This window comes from Canis lupus, chromosome 22 (assembly GCF_003254725.2).
Source record: "Canis lupus dingo isolate Sandy chromosome 22, ASM325472v2, whole genome shotgun sequence".
Lineage (NCBI taxonomy): Eukaryota > Metazoa > Chordata > Mammalia > Carnivora > Canidae > Canis > Canis lupus.
In genome coordinates, this window is record NC_064264.1 from 29,477,382 (window position 1) to 29,497,958 (window position 20,577).

The 20,577-nt window shown below is 41.0% G+C and overlaps 1 protein-coding gene across 25 annotated transcripts in view; it reads left to right on the forward strand.

Moving 5' to 3' along the window:
- The first annotated feature begins 8,875 nt into the window (after positions 1-8,875).
- The window catches only part of LMO7 (LIM domain 7), a 197,600-nt gene continuing 185,898 nt past the window's right edge, over positions 8,876-20,577 (forward strand). For 19 of the 25 annotated variants that reach the window (XM_035704488.2, XM_049099283.1, XM_049099284.1 and 16 more), the window contains exons 1-2: positions 8,876-9,198; positions 10,051-10,127. In XM_035704488.2, coding sequence (XP_035560381.2) covers positions 8,988-9,198; positions 10,051-10,127 — 288 coding nt within the window. In that variant the 5' untranslated portion in view covers positions 8,876-8,987. The other 6 variants (XM_049099293.1, XM_049099292.1, XM_049099294.1 and 3 more) reach the window with 6 other exon arrangements.

Below are 20,577 nucleotides of genomic sequence, written 5' to 3' on the forward strand. Positions count from 1 at the left end.
TACTTCTGTTGTTGCTTTGAAAGCTCTAATGCATAATGTCTCTATTTGGCTTTCTTCTGGAACACATGCAGATGGAAAAGAGGAAGTCAGAAGGAGGTTAAGAAGTAAATACTACAAAAAAAAAAAAAAAGAAGTAAATACTACAACTGAGATAAAGTTAAGTTAGTCTTGCAGTCTATCCCCAGGCATATTCAATCTGTACTTTTATTGTCAATAGCCACAATATTTAGCCCCCCTCCTAGCAATTTTATGATCATTATTGATCTCTTCTACTGGTAGACTATGTCTCGTTGATGGAGGACATTAAGGTAGCATAAGGCATGTTGTAGTTTGTAAGGCGTTATCACATACAAGGTGTTAAGGGCATGCAGAAATGTCCCTCAAGTTACTCAAAGCCAGTTTTAGTTTAGATTTGTGAGCCTAGTGCTATTAGGTTCCTTCTGGATTTAGCTTTGAAAAGTTTATCTCATCCTTTTTCTAAATCTTGTAATTGTCTGTAAGTACTACCTTCATAATTGATGCCCCTACTCTGGCCATGCTTTTAAGAGTTTTAAGAATTATAAGTCCAGGACTCCTTTCAAAGGGACCAAACTAGAAGTGGATACTTACCATGGGTGAAGTGTTGATTTATATCCTAACCTGACATTAAATGATCTAGTCAACAGATAGGGCAATAAACATAGATAATACTAATGTCTGATTTTGGAAAACCGAGTTATACATGAGAAGAGCTTATTTTCTCTCATGGTATTCGCTGAGTATGTCAGGATACCAATTAAAAACAGATCTGAAAATTACTAACTTTTGCTCTTTTGATTTAGCATCCAATAAACTTTTCTCTGGCCATGAGGGTTTAATAAACAAAGCACTGCTTTGGCAAATAATTTTTCTGGCATGAAATATTACTGTAAAATTATTTTTGTACAAATTAAAACAAAAGGTTAATTTTATATTGCCAATATATCTTGCAAAGAATTTTTCCAATCTACATTAAATAGCCCTTTACATTTTACAGAACACAGTGTTAGGCCTTTTCCCCCATATCCTTCTGCTTATCTAGACCAGGCCCAGAAGCCTATCTTTGCAAAAACAAAATGGAGTCCATTATAATACTTCCTGCAGTAACAAAGCCATAATCACTACCTATAATTATTCAAAGATCCAGCAGAAAAAGATGTGTGCATGCAATGTGTGGAGGAGTGTGTATGTATGTGTAGGCATGTGTGCATAGACTTGATCCACAGCAAAGTCTAATTAGCTGTCTTAGCAGGCAGAAGCAGAGTAAATAGGTGTCTTCTCTGTCTGTCCTGAGAAAGCCCCAGTGTCATGTTTTTTTTAATTCAGTTATATACAATTGAAATGTTTTGGCCTGACTGATCTATTTCTCTCCACAGGGACCAACGAAGTTTATAGTAGAGTCATGGATGGAGCATTCCTCCTGCATAAACTCCTGGAGACTTTGGCGATTTACTTCAGAGACCATCTGGTTTCAGTCGTGATCCTTAGGAGTGTTATAAAGTGACCCCTACATTCAAGGAAACCCCTTTACCTCCTTTCATTGGAAGCTTCTGGCTGAGCTGGGTTCAAGACTGGCCTCTTCTGTGATAGTTTCCAGTCTTTGAGGGAGCACCAGACCTGTCTCAGCACAATTTCATGACCATACTGGAACTCTGAAGAAGCAAGGACTTCTTTTCATAGCTATGTGTAAGATTTCTTCACACTAAATGAAAATAAGCATGAACTTTGTTAGAAATCTGTCATCTGGAACGTCCAGGTGGCTCAGTGGATTAGGTGGCTGCACTCGGCTCAGGTCCTGGGATCTAGCCCTGCTCAGGATCCTTGCTCAGTGGGGAACCTGCTTCTCCCTCTGCTCTTCCACCCACCTCTGACTTGTACACTCTTTCTAATAAATAAATAAAAATCTTTTAAAAAAGAGAGAGAAATCTATCACCTTACAACTGAGGCCCAACTAGCACTAGTGGTTAACCTAGGAGCACAACCTGGGTCTCTTGTTTCTCTGGCCAGTCTTATTTTGTATCTTTGAATACTTTCCTTTTTCAAGGTAATATATTATCAATAACTAGCCAGTTCTCACATATAGGGGGAATGAAAGGGTTATTAAAATAATTGTTTCCTATAATTATATAAAATTAAGTTTCCTATGATGGATGAGCTGTTTTCTCAGTGGGACCATTTCAAAATGTAAACAACAATGGTTATTATAATTTTAAAGTATTAATAATACAGTAAACACTATGCTTATTTTTCTCCCTGCCTTTTTAGCAGAACTATTTGAATAGATAGTACAATTGTTGCTCTTTTTTTTTTTTTTTTGTAAGCTTAATAAGATGTCAGGTAGAACTTTTCTACTAAATCATAAAAACACAAAGAATAAAATAAATAAGTTTTAGAGAAATCTAGGCTTGACTATTTTTATCTGTGATTATAATTACTAAAGACACCCTTTTGGGAAAATACAGTTTATTTTACTCATTTCACTGGGCTTCAGGAAGAGAAGTTTAGTAAACACACATTCTCTCTTCTTTCCCAGAAACCCCAATAGTTTATTTTAAAACTAATTCTAGGGTAAGTCCTTTTGATCTCACTGCTATCACTTAGAGAATTATAGTGTGGTTTTGCAATTCTGGCTAGAATGCAGATGTAGGATCTTAACGACAACAACAACAACAACAACAAAAAATCCTAGATTTTATGTTAAATAATTTGAGTTCAATAATAGGAAACTGTTCTACATGTTAAAAAAAAAAAAAAAAAAGCCAAACTCCAAACTCTTAAGATTTTTACAGTAGGAAGAAAATAACTAACTGTTCTTATTACAGGGTTAGTTCCATGTTTTGAAAGTTACAATCTCAGTTGATCTCTTAATGAGATGTCTGTGAACACAGGGAGAAGGTTGATAAGAACCAAGGGCTTCTCATCTATTCCTTCTGTTAACTGTCCAGCAGGTTCAGAAGACAAATTTAGGAATTTAGGACCCCTGCCTACATCCATTGGGCAAAGCACCCATCATCATCCTAAGGCTGTACTAAAAACCTCCTCAAGGTTTGTCTACATTTTGAGGGAGTGCTAAAACGTGGATTCACATAGTTTTTTCCCCTTCTGCTTCCTGGCACATTTGTATCCCTCCTTCTTACCTTCATTACTTAATCATTATCTGTATAATGTTAGCTTCTTTTTTATTTTTTCTCTCTGGCTTCCACTGAATTGCATCTACTTGCCTGAATGTCTTTATGTAAGTATTGGCAACATCATAATCCTCTAATTACTAACTATTGGATATATTTTTGTGGATAAAGATAGGGTAATTTCAATTTTATCATTATATATGCATAGATTTTTTGTTTATATGAACTTTATTTTTTTCCAGGTTTATTGAGATATAATTGCCATACAACATTATATAACTTTGAAGTGTACAACGTGATGATTTAATATACCTATAATTGTGAAATGATTACCACGATAAGGTTAGTTAACACCTCCATCACCTCACATAATTACCATTTTTTCTTTTTATTGTGGTGATAGCACTTAAGATTTACTTTCTTAGTGACTTTCAAGTGTATAATTCAGTACTGTTAACTAGAGTCACCATATTGTACATTAAAACCCAAAACTTATTCATCTTATATGTGGAAGTTTGTACCCTTTGACCAACATCTGATAATTCTATGCCTCACCTTCCACCCCACAGCCCTTGGCAACTACCATTCTACTATCTCTATGATTTGGCTTTTTTAGGTTCCACATACAGGTAAGAATATACAGTATTTGTCTTGCTCTGTCTGACTTATTTCACTTAGTAGAAAGCCCTCAAGATCCATCCATATTGTCCCAAAAGGCAGGATTGCCTTCTTTTTTTATGGCTGAATATTCCATTTTCTATATCCATATGCATGTGTATGTGTATAATTTCTTTATTAATAGATACTTAGGTTGTTTCCATGTCTTGGCTACTGTGAATGATACTGCAATGAATATGAGGGTGCAGAGATATCTCTGAGATAGTGATTTTGTTTCCTTTGGATATATACCCAGAAGTGGAATTGCTGGATCATATGATAGTTTTATTTTTAATTTTCTGAGGAAACTCCATATTAATTTTCACAGTGGCTGCACCAGTTTATCTTTCCACCACAGTGCACAAGTGTTCCTCTTTCCCCACATCCTTGCAAACACTTGTTACTTTTTGTCTTTTTGATACTAGCCATTCTGACAAGTATGAGGTGACATCTCATTGTGGTTTTGATTTGCATTTCTCTGATGATTAGTGATGAGCATCTTTTCATGTACTTGTTGGCCATTTGTATGTCTTCTTCAGGTTCTATGCTTATTTTTCAAATGAGATTTTTTTCTCTTTTTCTTCTTTGCTATTGAGTTATATGGAGTCTTTATATATATTGGATATTAACACCTTATCAGATAGATGGTTACAAATATTTTCTCACATTATATCATTTGCCTTATTATTTTGATTGTTTCTTTTGTTGTACAGAGCTTTTAAAATATGATATAATTCCACTTCTTCATTTTTGCTTTTGTTGCTTGTGCTTTTGGTGTCAGATCTGAAATATTATTGCCAAGACTAATGTCAATTCACCTATATTTTCCTTTAGTAGTTTGTTTCAGGTATTATAATTAATCCATTTCAGCTTAACTTTTGTAAATGATGAAAAATAGGGGTCCAATTTCATTCTTTGGTGCATGACCATCCAGTTTTTCTAACACCAATTATTGAAGAGAATATCCTTTCCTAGTGAACAGTCTTTTTTAAAATTTTTTTAAAGATTTCATTTATTTATTCATGAGAGAGAGAGAGAGAGGCAGAGAGAGAGAGGCAGAGACACAGGCAGAGGGAGAAGCAGGCTCCATGCAGGGAGCCTGACTTGGGACTGGATCCCGGGTCTCTAGGATCAGGCCTTGCCTGGGCTGAAGATGGCGCTAAACCACTGAGCCACCCGGCTGCCCCCCCAGTGAACAGTCTTGATAGGGATTGCACTGAACCCATAGATGGCTTTGGGCACTATGGACATATTAACAATATTAGTTCTTCCAATCCATGAACACAAGTATCTTTCCAATTACTTGTGTCTTTGATTTCTTTCATCAAAGTCTTGTAATTTTCAGTGGTTAAATTTATTTAAAATACTTAAATAGTATTTTATTTTTTCGAAGATATTGCAAATGGCATTGTTATCTCTTTTTCAAATAGTTTGTTGTTAGTATATAGAAATGCAACAGATTTTTTCTATGTTGATTTGTATTTTGTAGTAATTTTACTGAAATTAGCTCAGGTCGTTATCTTAGGAACCTGAGATTAAGACCCATGTCACTGAGCTCTGCACTCAGTGTGGAGTCTGCTTAAGACTCTTTCTCCCTCTCCTTCTGCCTCCCTGCCCCCCAACATAAATAAGTAAATCTTTAAAAAAATAAAAAGGCAACTGGGAGTCACTGAGGGAGTAATGGGAGGTGGAATATTTTGGTATCATGAGAAGGTTTACATTTTAGAAAGGTCATATGATTTCTGAAATCTAGTGGAGAGCTAATGAGGGCCTGGCCTTAGATAGTAGAAATGGGATGGAGAAAACGGGCTAATTAGAGAGATACTAAGGAAATAGATGGACAGGACAGGCAATGGAGTAGACATAGAGATGAAAGACAAGACCAAATGTTAGGCATGGTAACATTTGGCAAGTCAGGGAAGGCAGGAGGAGGTTTGTGGAATGAGATAGTCAAGAAAGATATTTGGACATATCTTTGTGTCATATTCATTTCCGCATTTATAAAAGTAATGCATATGTCTTTTGCAAAAAAACTTGTAAACAGGAAGCACAATATCTCTATTTGAAAATAGCTGGCATTAAAGTTTGGGTGATTTTTTTTTCTGATTTGTTCTATGTGGCAAAATATGCATTGTAAAAATGCAATCACAAATTAGAGTGCTTTATACATAGCTTTTTTATCCACTTCACTATGTATTTTTAAACATTTCCCTGGATTGGGGCACCTGAGTGGTATAGTGGTTGAGCAACTGCCTTTGGCTCAGGTCATGATCCTGGGGTCCTGGGATCGAGTCCCACATTGGGCTCCCTGGTCAGCAGGGAGCCTGCTTCTCCCTTTGCCTATGTCTCTGCCTCTCTCTCTATGTCTCTCATGAATAAATAAATAAAATATTTTAAAAAAATTCCCTGGGTCATTGAATTGCCTTTCACATTTTTAGTGACTGAGTGATATCCCACTCTACAGAAGAAACGTAATTTACTCCACTGTCCCTGTTGTTTAGATTGCTTTGAGATTTTCATTTTTTAAAAAATTGTATTTATTTGAGAGAATACGAGAGAGAGAGACAGAGAGAAAGAGAGTGCAAGAGTGCAGAGAGAAAAAGCAGGCTCCCTGCTCAGCAGGGAACCAGATTCAGGGCTCAATCCCGGGATATCAGGATCATGACTTGAGCTGAAAGCAGACATTTAACCGACTGAGTTACCCAGATGCCCCTGATTTTAATTTTTAACAAATGCATCATGTCATCACAAGTTTAGTCCTCCAGAAGCTGAAAGAAATGGAGTTTAAAGAGCAAGATATTTATTAGGGATTGACCCCTATGAAATGAAGAGGGAAGAAGCAGGAAAGAGCAAGGGAGAAGTTGCACTGTGACCCAGGCCTCATGTTTATGGAAAGGACCCATCAGAGGTACTGTTCTGGGGGGAAATGACTGGGCTTTTTTTTTTTTTTCTTTCTTTTTTCTTTTTTTTTTTTAGGATTTTATTTATTCATTTGAGAGAGAGCGAGAGAGTATGAGGTGGTGGTGGAGAGGAGGCAGAGGCAGAGAGAGAAGCAGACTCTCTGCTGAGCAGGGAGCCCCAAGTGGAGTGGAGGATCCTGGGATCATGACCTGAGCCAAAGGAAGATGCTTAACTGACTGAGTCACCCGAGAGCCCCGACTGGGCTTTTCTAACATACAGTCGTGCAGTCACTCAATCACCAGATGAGAGCAGCTCTGGGAGGGCCATGATGAACTCAAAGGAGACTGGCTGCACTCTGCAGCTGAGGCCGACCTTAAAGGGCTGACCAGACTCCTCCTCCAAAGGAAGGTTTGGCTAGTGTATCTGTATCCACCACAGCTGCTCATTTTGTGCACAGATCTTTCTTCATATGCTTAAAATAAGTACCCAGAAGTGGAATTGCTGCAACAGAGTATGAGTAATTAAAAATTTGTTTAATATTTGTCAAATTACCTTCAAGAAAGGTTGTACCACTTTATCCCACCAACAGTTCATCACTAATGTATAAACACAGAACAATTGTACTATTTTTAAATATTGGAAGGTACTTCAAATTCTTCAGGAAAATGAATAATATTCTTGATGTTTATTGCTGTGAGTTTAACTTTAAACTCCTGAGATAGGTTACATTTCTCTACAGAGCTGTAGAAATCTTTCTATACAGATAAAGCACTCAATGACTGAATAGAAGGCAAAGATTTGGATTTGGGACTTCTGAGTTGCAAATTCTATTGTTAATGAGACAGAAATGGCTGGTGCCTAAGCTAATTTGAAATAGAGTTCACAGTACCCTACAGCTCTTTCCATGTAAGTATTTGCACAAATAAATGAAATTCCCATTTATCAGGAAAAATCCATATCTGACACACTACTGTTAGAAATGGGAAATAACTATCATTTATTAAGTGCCTACTATATGCCAAGAAATGGTTTTTACATACACCATTCTATTTAATTCTCACAACTTCCATTTGAAGTAGTTATTATCAGTACATTTTTCAGATGAAGAAATTGAAGCTCAGTGTGTCTGGTAACTTGGTAATCTTAGTCATTCAGATTCCCAACTCTGCTTCTTACCATTCTGGGGTGTTATCCTCAAAGCTTTAAGTCAAATTACATAGCAGCAGCTTTGAACAGTATAGTATATGTATATAGTAACTGTAGTAACAGTAACTCTCATGAAGCTTGGGGAATGTCTGTCCTTCTCCTGGACTGGAAGTGCATGGGAGTCAGAGTCTAACAAGACAATGCCATTCTAAAAAAAACCTCAGGAATTTAAGAAACATAACAGACAAGTAAAGAGAAAAAAAAGAGAGAGACAAATAAAGAAACATTCTTAATGATAACTGATGGTTATAAGAGGGGTGGGTGTAGGGGAATGGGTGAAATAGGGGATGGGGATTAAGAAGCCCACTTGTCCTGATGAGCACCAGGTGATGTATGGAAGTGTTGAAGTCACTACATTGTACACCTGAAACTAATATAATAGTGTAAACTGTATGGAAAATAAAAACCAAATTAAAAAAATACTTTAGTAATAAAACATAAAAAATGCAGTGTGTGGGGGGCGGTTGAAGGAGGCTATTCCAGGCTAAAAAAAGATCTAACCAAATGCAATGTGTTGTCATTGTTTGGATTCTGGTCTGAGTAAGACAGCTGTAAAAGGTATTTTGGGATCAGTGGAGGAATTTGAGTCTGAATTGGGCTTAAATTGATAGTAGGTAATTATTGTTAGCTTCAGTTAGGTGTGAAAATGGAAATAAGATTATGGAGAAAAGTGCCCTTTGAAAAACTGAGGTGTATGTTGTAATACTTAGGGGTGAAAATATAATAATATCTACGCGTAAGCAGGAAACGAAGGTGAGGAAGTAAATAAGGCAAAATGCAAATGATTGTTAAATATAGATGCTACGTTTCTGCTATTCATTATACTAGTCTCCTGCTCTGTGCTTGTTTATGATGAAAAACGACATCAATCAACCAGAAAAAAAAAAAAATAAGGGTTTGTTTCTTTTACAGGAGAAAGAACCGATCTTCACCTTCCTTCAAAGGTGACGTCGTGTACATGTGGCCTGAATAGGGCTCCAGGAGCATCACGCGAGGTCCCAGGGAGACTAGACCAATGAACACGTTCCTTTCCAAAGGTTTGATTTTTGTGGGAAAAGAAGTCCCATACGCCGAACCATGAGCTTCCGACCCTCCAGCCCTGCGCACACACGCAGGACCGCCGGGGACTCCGAATACCTGTCACCTTACTCCGCGACGCTCAGGGCGAGGGAGGGAGAGAAATGCGAGGCCTCCCTCCGCCCCGAGCCTCCGCGGAGACACCCGGCTGGAGAGGCAGGTGCCTTCCATCTCCCCCACCTGGAAGCGGGGCGGAGCGGGGGCCCGCCCGGTGAGTGTGTGTGTGTGTGTGGGGGGGGGGGGGGCGGGGATGGGCGGCGCGCGCTCAGGCCGCTGCCCTCACCTGCCGCCAGGAGGGCCCGGGATCCCGCGGGGGAGGCCACGCACCTGGGGGAGGCCACGCACCTGGCGGAGGCGCGCGCGGCGGGCTCGGGCCGCAGGTGAGGGCGGCGGGGCGGGCGCTGCGCGTCACTGCGGGCCGCGCTCCTCCCCGGGGAAGTTTCTTGGCCCGGAAAGGTGCAATTGTGTGCAGCTATTCCTGGTATGTCAGGCGGGTCGGGCGGCCGCGAGCCGAGGGGGCGTCGCTAAGCCGGGCCGGGAGAAGGACGGCGGCCAGGAGGCAGGGCACCGGGAGGATGCGGCTGCGGGCGCGGGGGCGCAGCCCCTCCGGGCGGAGCCGCGGGAGCCGGAGCGTGGCCTTGGCGCTCGGTGGCATCCCTGGCCCAGACGGTCTGCCCACAAGGGCGGCTGCGGCCGGGAGCCCCCCGGGGAGCCCCGGGGGGGCGGGGGGCGGAGGCGGACGGAAGCGGCGACTCCGCGGCTCGGGGTGGGCTGGGGCGGGGCGGTTCCGGGGAGGGCGGCGGCCGCAGCGCTGCGACCTTCGAGGTCTCCGCAGTGGCCGGGCCCCGGGGTCGTTTTCAGGAGTTGGGAGGCAGCCACGTCTTCAAGTCCTTGTGGGTTCGAAACTTTTCCAAACTGCGGAGCGCAACAAAGGGGGAAAGAGAGCCCGGGCGCCTCGCGGCTCGAGCAGAGGCGGGGCGTTAGGGCCAGACGCGCGCGGGACCCCGGCCCTCCGCCCTCACCGCCCTCACCGCGCCTTCCTCTCTCTCCCTCTTGCCCCTAGTCCTAGTCCTGGAAGGGATGGAGGAGCCCGGGGCCGACTGCGCGGTAGCCTTCGCCGAGGCCCAGAGATGGGTGGAGGTGAGTGCCCTTAACTCTTCTCCGCACGAGTTTGCGGGCCTCCTCCCGGGACCTGCGCTGGCGCGCGGAAGCGGGTTGGTTTGCAATTTGGGGGACTTTGCAACTCTTGCTGCTTCTATATTTTTTTTTTTTTTTAAGATTTATTTATGATAGAGAGGGGGGGCGGGTAGAGAGGCAGAGACACAGGAGGAGGGAGCAGCAGGCTCCATGCAGGGAGCCCGACGCGGGACTGGATCCGGGGACCCCAGGATCGCGCCCTGGGCCAGAGGCAGGCGCCAACCGCTGAGCCACCAGGGATCCCCCTGCTTCTGTCTTTTAACAAAGTCCAGCCAAGCCTCGTGCTGCTGCTCCCCCCGCGGCGGGCTCGCTGGCTTCCCCCGGAGCCCCTCTGCCAGGGCAGAGTCGAGCGCTCGCCCTCTTGGGTTTGGGGACCGCACATCCCCGTGCGCCAGACCACGTCAGCACAGGGGCACGGGCGGCCCTTCGGGGGTCGTTACTGCGGGCGCCCGGCTCTTCCCTGCAGGCGGTGTATTAACGGCGCCGTTGTGGGAGGGCGGCCGGACGAGGTTAGACACTCGAGGCGCACCTGGGGAGATGTTTTCTCCCGCGCGGCCTCTGGAGCCCGGGATGGAAGTCAGGGTTCTCACTTATTCAAAGTCGGCATTGCTGAGACCAAGGTCCCCTGGGGGTCACGCACTGAAGGGCAGTTACTTTCCCAGCTGTGCCCCCAGAGATCTTCCATTTCCACCGAAATGCAGATGGTCTCGAGGAGGTTTCTTCATGACGCCTTAAGGTTACATTTATCTATAAAAAGGTAACACCAGGGGATCCCTGGGTGGCGCAGCGGTTTGGCGCCTGCCTTTGGCCCGGGGCGCGATCCTGGAGACCCCGGATCGAATCCCACGTCGGGCTCCCGGTGCATGGAGCCTGCTTCTCCCTCTGCCTGTGTCTCTGCCTCTCTCTCTCTGTGTGGCTATCATAAATAAATAAAAATTATAAAAAAATGGTTACACCAGGACTTCTATCCATTTTTCCACTGGATGAAAAAGATGATGCTAGGGAAGTATTCAGAGCAGATGTAAATTCGGAGCAACCTCTTGTTAGAAAATTGTTGCCTACACTAGCCTTGCAGTTTTTTAGAAGTTATTGGTGCCACGTGCGGGCTTGTTCAACGTAGTCAAAAATGCAAATTTGGTTTAAAGGTTATTCCATAGGAAACAACCCATTTAAAAATCCCAAAGCACACAGTGTTTAAACATAATTCCTTTGTCTCTAAAGAAACAAATGTACATATGTGGGGAAAAGGAGAATAAACTTTCAGTGTTACATTTCTAACAGTAAATAAAGAAATGTGAGATGTGAGTAGCATTATGCACTAGAAAGTGGGGGAGAAGCCGTCAAGAAATTCGCTGTTGGTGTCCTTTTTGGAATGAACTTTGAACTAGTCTGAAGGTGATTTAGAAAGGTGTGAGGGGAGGAGGAGGAGGATGTGAGGGGAGGGCATGGGGAGGTTAAGAGAATAAACACTGTATTTTTGAATTGAAATGAGAGTGGAAAAATTTCAGCAATGCAGTTAAGAGAAATGACTTCCCTCATTCAGAAACTTTGAAAAGCCAAGGCGTCCAAAGGTAATTTTCCATTTGTAGTATTTGTGCTGCATAATTTTAGGAAAGCAATTAAACTTGTCCTTTGGTTTTTGAGTGGTGGGGATGGGGGAGAGAGAAGGGAAGAAATATGAGGACTCCTCTATGTGGAGTTTGTATCTGCATGCTGTGTATTTCCTTCAGGAAATCTCTGGATATGGATCATTTCACACTTCTCTTTTTTAGTATACAGATTTTGGAAATCTAAAAATTCCTTGTTTGTTTTAGCTTTCTCATGGTTGCGTAGGCTCTCTGTGAGAAATTTGCATCTAATAAACTGGAGGGAAGTGTGTTGCAATAAAAGATATCAGAGTGCGTGGTCCATGTGCTCATCTTCCCACTCTCATCCATTTCATCTAAATGTGTTCATCTTTAACAGAGAGACACATTATCTAAAGGCTTTGACATATCATCATAATATAGTTCATGAGATTAAAATTCACCTCATTTTTTTCCTAGTGCCACTGGAAGCAAGGCAGTATGTTCCTTGAAGATATGTGAATAATTTACATATTCATGTATACTTTCAAACGCCCAAGACATTCAAAATGACAGCAATGGGCTCGCTGTTAGGTTTATTTTATTTCTCCAGTTAGTGTCCAATTTATGTGTCTTCTTAGCTTCGCCTTTACAACTAAAGCACATATTTTAAAATTTTGTTCTTGCCAAAAGATGCAGAGTGGATGACTCCCTTGTTACCACAATTGCCTCTTAACTCTGGGAACCCCTAATTTAAAGATAAAATATTAATCCTGGAGTGTATTTTATAACATTTTGGAAAGTGAGGAAGATTATGGTGTCTTTCTTCTACTTGCTAATATTCTTGCTCCACGTTCCCTATCATACTTTCTCTACATATATTGAGGCCTATGTGGGTCATTCATATATATAAACACATATATGTTTATAATATACTTTGCTGTTTTCATTCTCAGCTGCAGCTTTGACTATCCCAAGGTCAAGAAACTCCAATAACCTTGTAAAATTTTGCATGATGGCTAGTGTCCATGTTAGTATGTTCTTGTCATTTCTATTCCCTGTGATTTTAAATAGCTGATGTATTATTCCCACAACCAAAGTTAAAGTTTTATTAATTTTATTTTGGGAGGAGGAGGAAAAAGGGCGAGGCAAGGACTAGTGGTTATTATTCTAGGGATTAAAATTTTATGACTAGTTTAAATTGTGCTTAAATGGTTAGAAATGTATGTATACTTAGGGTTAGTATAATATTTCAACTTAAAGCAAATGTGGTCATGTGACCCTTTAATTCAACATGATGATATTGGATTATTATCTGGTTGGAAGTGCTCTTTGGAATATTAATAATGTAGCAGAGCTGGTTTATGATTAAACACTGGTTTAAAGCCAAATAATGTAATAGTTTAAAGACAGAGGCTGAGAGGAGCCTGACTCTAGCAAGGTCACGGAGTGGGTGGGTGATGAAGCAGAAATTGCCTGCCAGACCCTCTAATTTTAGACCTCTTCTGCAGCACCTTCTAATTTTCTATACCTAACAGTTACCTCTGTCTCTCTGTTTTGGGGCATTAAAAAGCCTTAGTAGTAAATTGACAAAATACCAATAAGATTGAAAACTGGATCCATCACTCATTGCATTGGCTGGTCACAGTCAGTGTTTACAATCTGTGGGTTAATGTTGCTGTCTGGGTTGAAGTTTAAATACAGTAGTAAGTACAGTATGGTTGGAGTGGGAACAAGCTAACCTCATTCCCCACCTCCTTGCTCACCTGTGCTTCCTCTTATCTCTGAGTTTGATTCTTTCCCTATCACTGTCACCCTGCAGAAGGACCTGAGGATGCCAAGTTGAGCTCATTGCCAAACCTGGTATAGGAATATGACTCCTTACTCACTTACTTCAATTAGTCTGTTTCTCTGCCTACCCCTAAATCTTTCTAAGTGATTTTCCTCTTTCTCTGTAAACCATATCCTTTCTGCTAGTGATTTCCAACCTGTGGTCTAGTTTGAAAGGGTTTACTCGGGATACATGAGTCCTCAGTGCACACAAGCATTATCTGTGGACTAAATGAGGGTTTCATGGACTCGTGCTGTGGCTTTTCAGATGTATATAGAATGATGTAAACATCCATTTGAAAATGTTCCTGAATTCATAAAAGCATTTCTGGTAGTTATGTATAATTTCAATGAACAGATATCAAACCTGGAAATAACTATGATGGTAAAAATTTATTTAAAAATTTAAATGTTAGGAAATAATTCTTATACTACCTGTTGCAGCCGAAATTATTTTTTCAAAATAAAAACCTGATTTTGTTAATTCCTTCTCTGGGAGTCATGAAAAGATTTTAAAGTCCACAATCTTTATTATTTATTTATTTATTTTAGAGATTTTATTTATTTATGAGAGAGAGAGCTCACATAGAGGGCAAAGAAGCAGCAGACTCCCCACTGAGCAGGGAGCACAATATGGGGCTTGATCCCAGGACCCTGGGGTCCTGACCTGAGCTGAAGTCAGACACTTAACCAGCTGAGCCACATAGGTTCCCCTAAAGTCCACAATCTTTATTTACATTGCACCGTGAAGCATACGATAGCGTTTACAGCTTTTTACAATCTCATCTCTGCCTATATATCTATTTTTATTTTTTAATCTTTTCTCTGTAACTGTTTGCCTAGTTGCCAGATAGCATAGAGATTAAGAGCACTGTTTTGTACATTACATACGGAGTACTTATTTGTCTTATAATTGGAAGTTTGTACCTTTTGACTATTTAATCTAATTCATGGTGACTATAGTCAATACTGCCGTATGGTATATTTGAAAATTACTAAGAGAGTAGCTCCTAACATTTCTCATTGGAAGGTAAAGAAATGTTTTCTGTAATTATATGGGGAGATGTTAACTTTTTGTGGCAAGCATTTTGCAACATATGCATGTCAGGTCATCGTGTGGTACATGTTAAATGTATACTGAACTGTGTGTCAGTTATATCTCAATGAAATTGGAAAAAATTTAAAAAGGGAAAACCGTCACAGTACTGGGAACAAACCACGGTTCAGGTCTTGGCTCTGGGACCTAAATGCCATAGGGCTCAGTTTTCTTTGTTGAACCTCCCATGATGGTTGTGCCTGTTCAGTGACAGGCAGACTGCAAAGTGATTAGTGCTCTCTGATCCTTGCTTGTGTTTTCCCACCCACAGGAAGCTGTTTTCTCACCTTCAGGCTATTGTGCATGGAATTCAGATTATTCCTTGTTTAAAAAGGAAGGAGGAGGTAAAAGGAGCCAGTTGGTCTTTCCTTGTTTACCTAATACCCATGACTTCTTTCCAGTCCCCCAGGCTTGGACTAAAATCAACCTTTATGTGGGGCCTTTTCCGAACCAGCACACCTCCACTCCACCCATTCCCTCCTCTCCTCTGTCGCTCTTCTAGATCTTTCTTTTTGCACACCATGGTATAATTCTATCCATTTTTCCATATTAGACAAGGAGCTAACCGAGGGCAGGAACAGTATCTATTTCAGGGATTTGACATAGTCCCTGGTAAATGTGGAATAAAAGTACAGTCTGAAGGCTACAGCTTTAACAAAATTTAAAAATAGGGTTTTAAGGAGCACAATTTATTTCTTCTCCCAGTGGAAACTTGCTTCAGTGTCTAAAGCTGAGTTCATTGCTTGGGGGTTGTTTGGTCTGGACCAGCTACAAGATGTGCCTTCATCTGGGTGCTGGTGTGCACTTGCCTATTTACCCAGTGCTTTTTCCTCTCCTCCAGCCCTGCTCCTGAGTCATGTCGCTCTTCTTCCTGCCTTCCGATTAATCCTTACCCTCATGGAGATTTGCACTCAGTTATTTTGTTACCCAGAAAATGCCTGTTATGTGTTACTCTGGACCAGCCACCTGACAGACTTGGTGATTCAAATGCCACATGCTTAGCCTCTTTGCTGGACTTCCAGACAGAGACATGCTCCACAAGGAGCAGACACACAAACACACACAGCACCACTGTCACATAATTGCCATAGAGGAAATTTGCACAATGTATAGTGACAGCATTTAGGAGGCAGTCTGAGTCTGCTGGCGGAGTCAAGCAAGCTCACGGAGACGGAGACGCAGCATGTACATCAGGCTGCAGCGGGACTAACACGTTTGCTGACTTTGTGGATTTATAACTTGTTGCAAGAGCTTGAGGTTGTATATAGCACAACTTTTAGGAGTTGCCTAGAGAAGCTTATTTTTACTCAGGTCATGTTGACATGCAGAGAAATGCACAGATTTTAAGTGTACAGTTGTAGGAATTTTGTCCAATGTTTATAACCACATAACCAGCAATTGAATCAACATGTAGAACATTTTATCACTCAACAAAATTCCCTTCCAGAAGGGCACATTAGACTCTACCTCTTATAGGCAACCACCCTTTCGGTTTCTGGCATCTTAAATTTCTTAGTGTAGTTTTGAACAGCCAAGAAATATCTTGATTGTCAATTTGTTCCTTTTTTCTTTATATAGCATTTTACTGTCACTTGAACACAATATCCTTATTTGGAAAATAAATTCCAGGACAAGAAGGATGGTAAGAGACAATAGTGCTCACAAAATCTTCTTGAGAAGGAACTGATTCACACAAATAGGAACCAGGACAGGGATGCCCTTAGAATAATAATAGCCTGACTCCAGGAGGTATAAGCACATATGTCAAGGTATTTCCTGGGGAACTAGGAGGATTCCAGTACAGTGTTATTCTGGATCTTTCCAACTTGCTCATGCACTGAAAGTTAGAAGTGGACCTCTTCTTAAAATGGGGAGAAATAGGGAGCCCTGGGTGGCGCAGCGGTTTAGCGCCTGCCTTTGGCGCAGGGCGCGATCCTGGAGACCCGGGATCGAATCCCACGTCGGGCTCCCGGTGCATGGAGCCTGCTTCTCCCTCTGCCTATGTCTCTGCCTCTCTTTCTCTCTCTCTGTGTGACTATCATAAATAAATAAAAATTAAAAAAAAATGGGGAGAAATACAAAGAACTAGTACATTTAAAAACTGGTGTGTCCTTGAACCAATTAGAGGGATGGATTCACTGGGTCAAAGGGAATGAATGATTTTTTTTTTGATTTTTTATTTATTTGAGAGAAAGCTTGAGGGGGTGGGGGAGGAGGTGGAGCAGAAGGATAGGGAGAAGCAGACTCTGCTGAGCAGAGAGCCTGATGTGGAGTTCAATCCCAGGGCCCTGGGATCATGACCTGAGCTGAAGGCAGACGCTCAACTGACTGACCCACCCAGGCGCCCTGATTGTTTTGGTTCTTGACATATTACCAAGTTACCCTCCGAAAGCTATGTGCTGGTTTGCAACCATCAGCAGAGATAGAAGGGCCCCAGCTTCTCCATATTCTGGCCAGAATTAGAAATTGTCATTTGTGTTTTTTTCTCTAAATAAATAGGTGAAAGATGCGTGTTATTCTCCTCTTTTCAGATCCCTAGTGATGTCAAACATTTATCTAACAAATGACTCATTCAGTTTCCTCCTAGTGAGAAGTTGAAACATGAGGTCACAAAGGGCTCAGCGGACCCCTGGCCTGGTAAAGTGCGTCCCCAAGGTCATGGACATGGTAGGACCGTTAAGGAAGTGTCTCCTGAGTCATCTTGTTTCTTTTTTGGGTTGTTTGGAGATACACCCTCTGAATTCTCAACAAAATTTTGAGATGAAGAATGGAATAATTGGCCATTTTGAGGAAGTGGAGCACCTCGGTGTTTCTACAACCATTGATAAAGCACAGAAATCCTTAAAGCTTCTCTTAGGCTGAGAGGTGAATAATGTCCTGAGCATGTGGCAGGGAGTATGCTGCTTCATTCAGTTTGGTTCTTGTCCTTTGTGCAGTGCTCTAGCATGCGTGCTCTCTGGGTGCCAGGAGCACTGTGGCTAGTAAGGGTCTCCTGTTGAGACTAACTGGCTCCTTTAACATCCTCCTATCTTTTTAAACTGCTTGTCAACATAACAGTATTTGAATTAAAGAAAAGTTCTAGTTTTGAGAATGTTAAGAAAAACAAAGCACCATTAATCAATTTGTTCAACCCTTTTAGTTTAGAGAAAATAGATGTAGGAAAATAATTTCATCTCTTACCATCTGCAGACTGAATTGTTTCTGCTGTCCTCTATCCTATAGTTCCTCAAATGCTTGTTGAAGGAATGAATGTTTTGTGTCCTGTTAAGAGATTGGCTTATTTAATTATTGCTTGCACATCTCCTTAAGCCTGTAGACTGTCAAAAGTGTATTAGAGCCTGAGGAAATGATAAAATATGTGTACCTGTGCTTACTCTTCAGTTTCTAAAGATAATTACTAGGTGTGTGTTTTTAAAAACACTTTTGATGTACTCAAAGCTCTTAATAAGGATAAGAATTGTCATCTGTGCACAACTTTGGGAACAGAGGTTTAACATGCTCAATCTGCCACTTTGCTCTAAGTAGATAGGCATTAGCACATTCTACAGATGACTCACAGCACAGTCCCATAAACAGTCTTTCCAAAAATTGCAAAATCCTCCCTCATAGGATTCTCAAAGACTGTTGTGCATACGATAATCAGTTTGGTGCTTGAGTGCATTGAGATGATGGTGTACAGCGGTAGATATTATGTCTGTCTTTAAGTACAGCGGGGATTGTCATAAGGAGAGAGATTAGAAAAATTCTGTATGGGTTCAAAGGGCAACACTAGTAATTACTGATGAGGTACAGTGAGACTCTGGCATCAAGTATTCTGAAGCTGTTTCTATAAACAAAGTGCTATCCTGTGCCAGAATAGGCTGACTTGAATAGGCAGTGAGTTACCTGCCATGAAGGTTTTACAAGAGAAGGTAACTGTCAGAGCAGCTAGTACTTTTTTCTACATATACAAGACATATGGCACATGTATTAACCTTGCATACCTTTGTAATGGACGTGATTACCCACGGGTATTTTCTCTGATGAGGAAAAAGAGGGGTGAGAGGTCAAGTAATTTACTCAGGGAAACACTAGAACTAGTAAGTGGTGGTTGGGATTTGAACCCAGGCTATGTGACTCCACAGTCTGCCCTTATAATCACTACACTCAATGTCTCAGGGTGACAATGGACAGTAAATCGTGGTACATGATTTGTAAATCAGAAGAGAATGGGCTCTCAGTCTTCTGTCTAAAGCAGTAAGATTAGCTATTTTCTGTTTATGACAAGTCCTACATACTAGAACAGCTTAGCTTCTGCCTTATGATGTTAGTGCCTGGAAAGCACATTATGATCAAATATTCTATAAACTAGATGGACATTCTTGATCAATTGCAGACTTTAGATTTATATGTCCTGGTATATCTAAGTGAATATATTAATGCTCAGTAAACCATTTAAAGTGTTATTAAAGGGAAGCATTTTTATATGATGACATTGAGTTATACTTTGAGCTAGAGAAGATAAATTATATCTAATTAATTTCTTTAGGACTATTTATAAAATTATCAATTTCTTATTGACCTACATATCAGTAGTTCATAACATACCAGAAATTGTACAGACCGTTATTGTACAGTGCTTCAAAATCTATGTCATGTTTTCAATGAGGATACATTCTAGTTAGTATTTCATATGTGTAAGTATTGAAGCAATGATCAAAGATTTCCTCTTCTTGACTAGGTCGAAATTTGACCTAGATGCCTGAGCTGGGAAGGAAGTGTCTTTTGTTTCACCATATCATAATATTCAAGGAAGGGCACTCATTGCCAACTTTGTTATAAACTTGGATTCTGGAATTCTTTCTCATTAGAGTTTAAAGTCTTTCATTCTACCTGAGGAAAGAGAAACAAACATTTTGCCTTCACTTCTTGTATGGTATGTAATCGATTTGCATATTGTCCAAAGAAAATATTGTCAATCTATTAAAAGCAAACACAATCATACCTACCTTCTTGAAGCATTTCCTTCAACTGTTCTCTGGATTTTTCTCCCATTTTACTTGATGTTTATGATTTTCCTTTGCTAAATCCTCCTAATTATTTGATCAGTAAATACTCAGGTATATCTGGGTTCATATTCCATGTCTTCCCTGATTTGTCTATAACCTCTCCCTATTATCAATAAACAGCTCTATATACCTTTTATATGCTGATGACTTCCTTATGTATATTCCTGACGATGTTTCTAACCTTCCTTTCTCTCCCTCTCTCCCAACCCCTACACTCTGTGTATGTGTGTGTATAAGTATGTGGGTATGTATGTGCACAGGCATAGATAGACACTTAAGATTTCCAATTGTAGGTCAAATAGGCACATCCCACTTTGTTCACAACAAAATTCTGAGTTCCTCCCCTTACCCATCACCTACCTACTCATCCTCCCAGTGTTTCCCATCTTTGTAAATGGCACCACAGTTAACCCACTTGCTCAGGTCCCACCTTTGAAGTCATTGTTGACTCTTGTTTCTATTACACTCCACATCTAGTTTGTCAAGAAATTCAGTTGGCTGTATCTTCAAATATATCCAGTATCTGACCACATCTTGCCTTATCTACCATCCTTCCTGCTTCCAGTGTAACAGCCACAATTCCTCTTTAAAAGTGTAAACCAGAAAGAAAACATGCAAATGGCCAACAGATTCATGAAAAGATGCTCTGCATCAGTAGTCATCAGGGAGATACAAATTGAAACCACAATGAGATATCCCCTTACACTAGTCAAAATGATTAGAATAAAAAAGACAAGAAATAACAAGTGTTGGTGAGGATGTGGAGAAAAACTCTCATGTACTGTTACTAGGAATGCACTATTTGTTGGGCACTATAGAAAATGGTATGGAGGTTCCTCAAAAAATTAAAAATA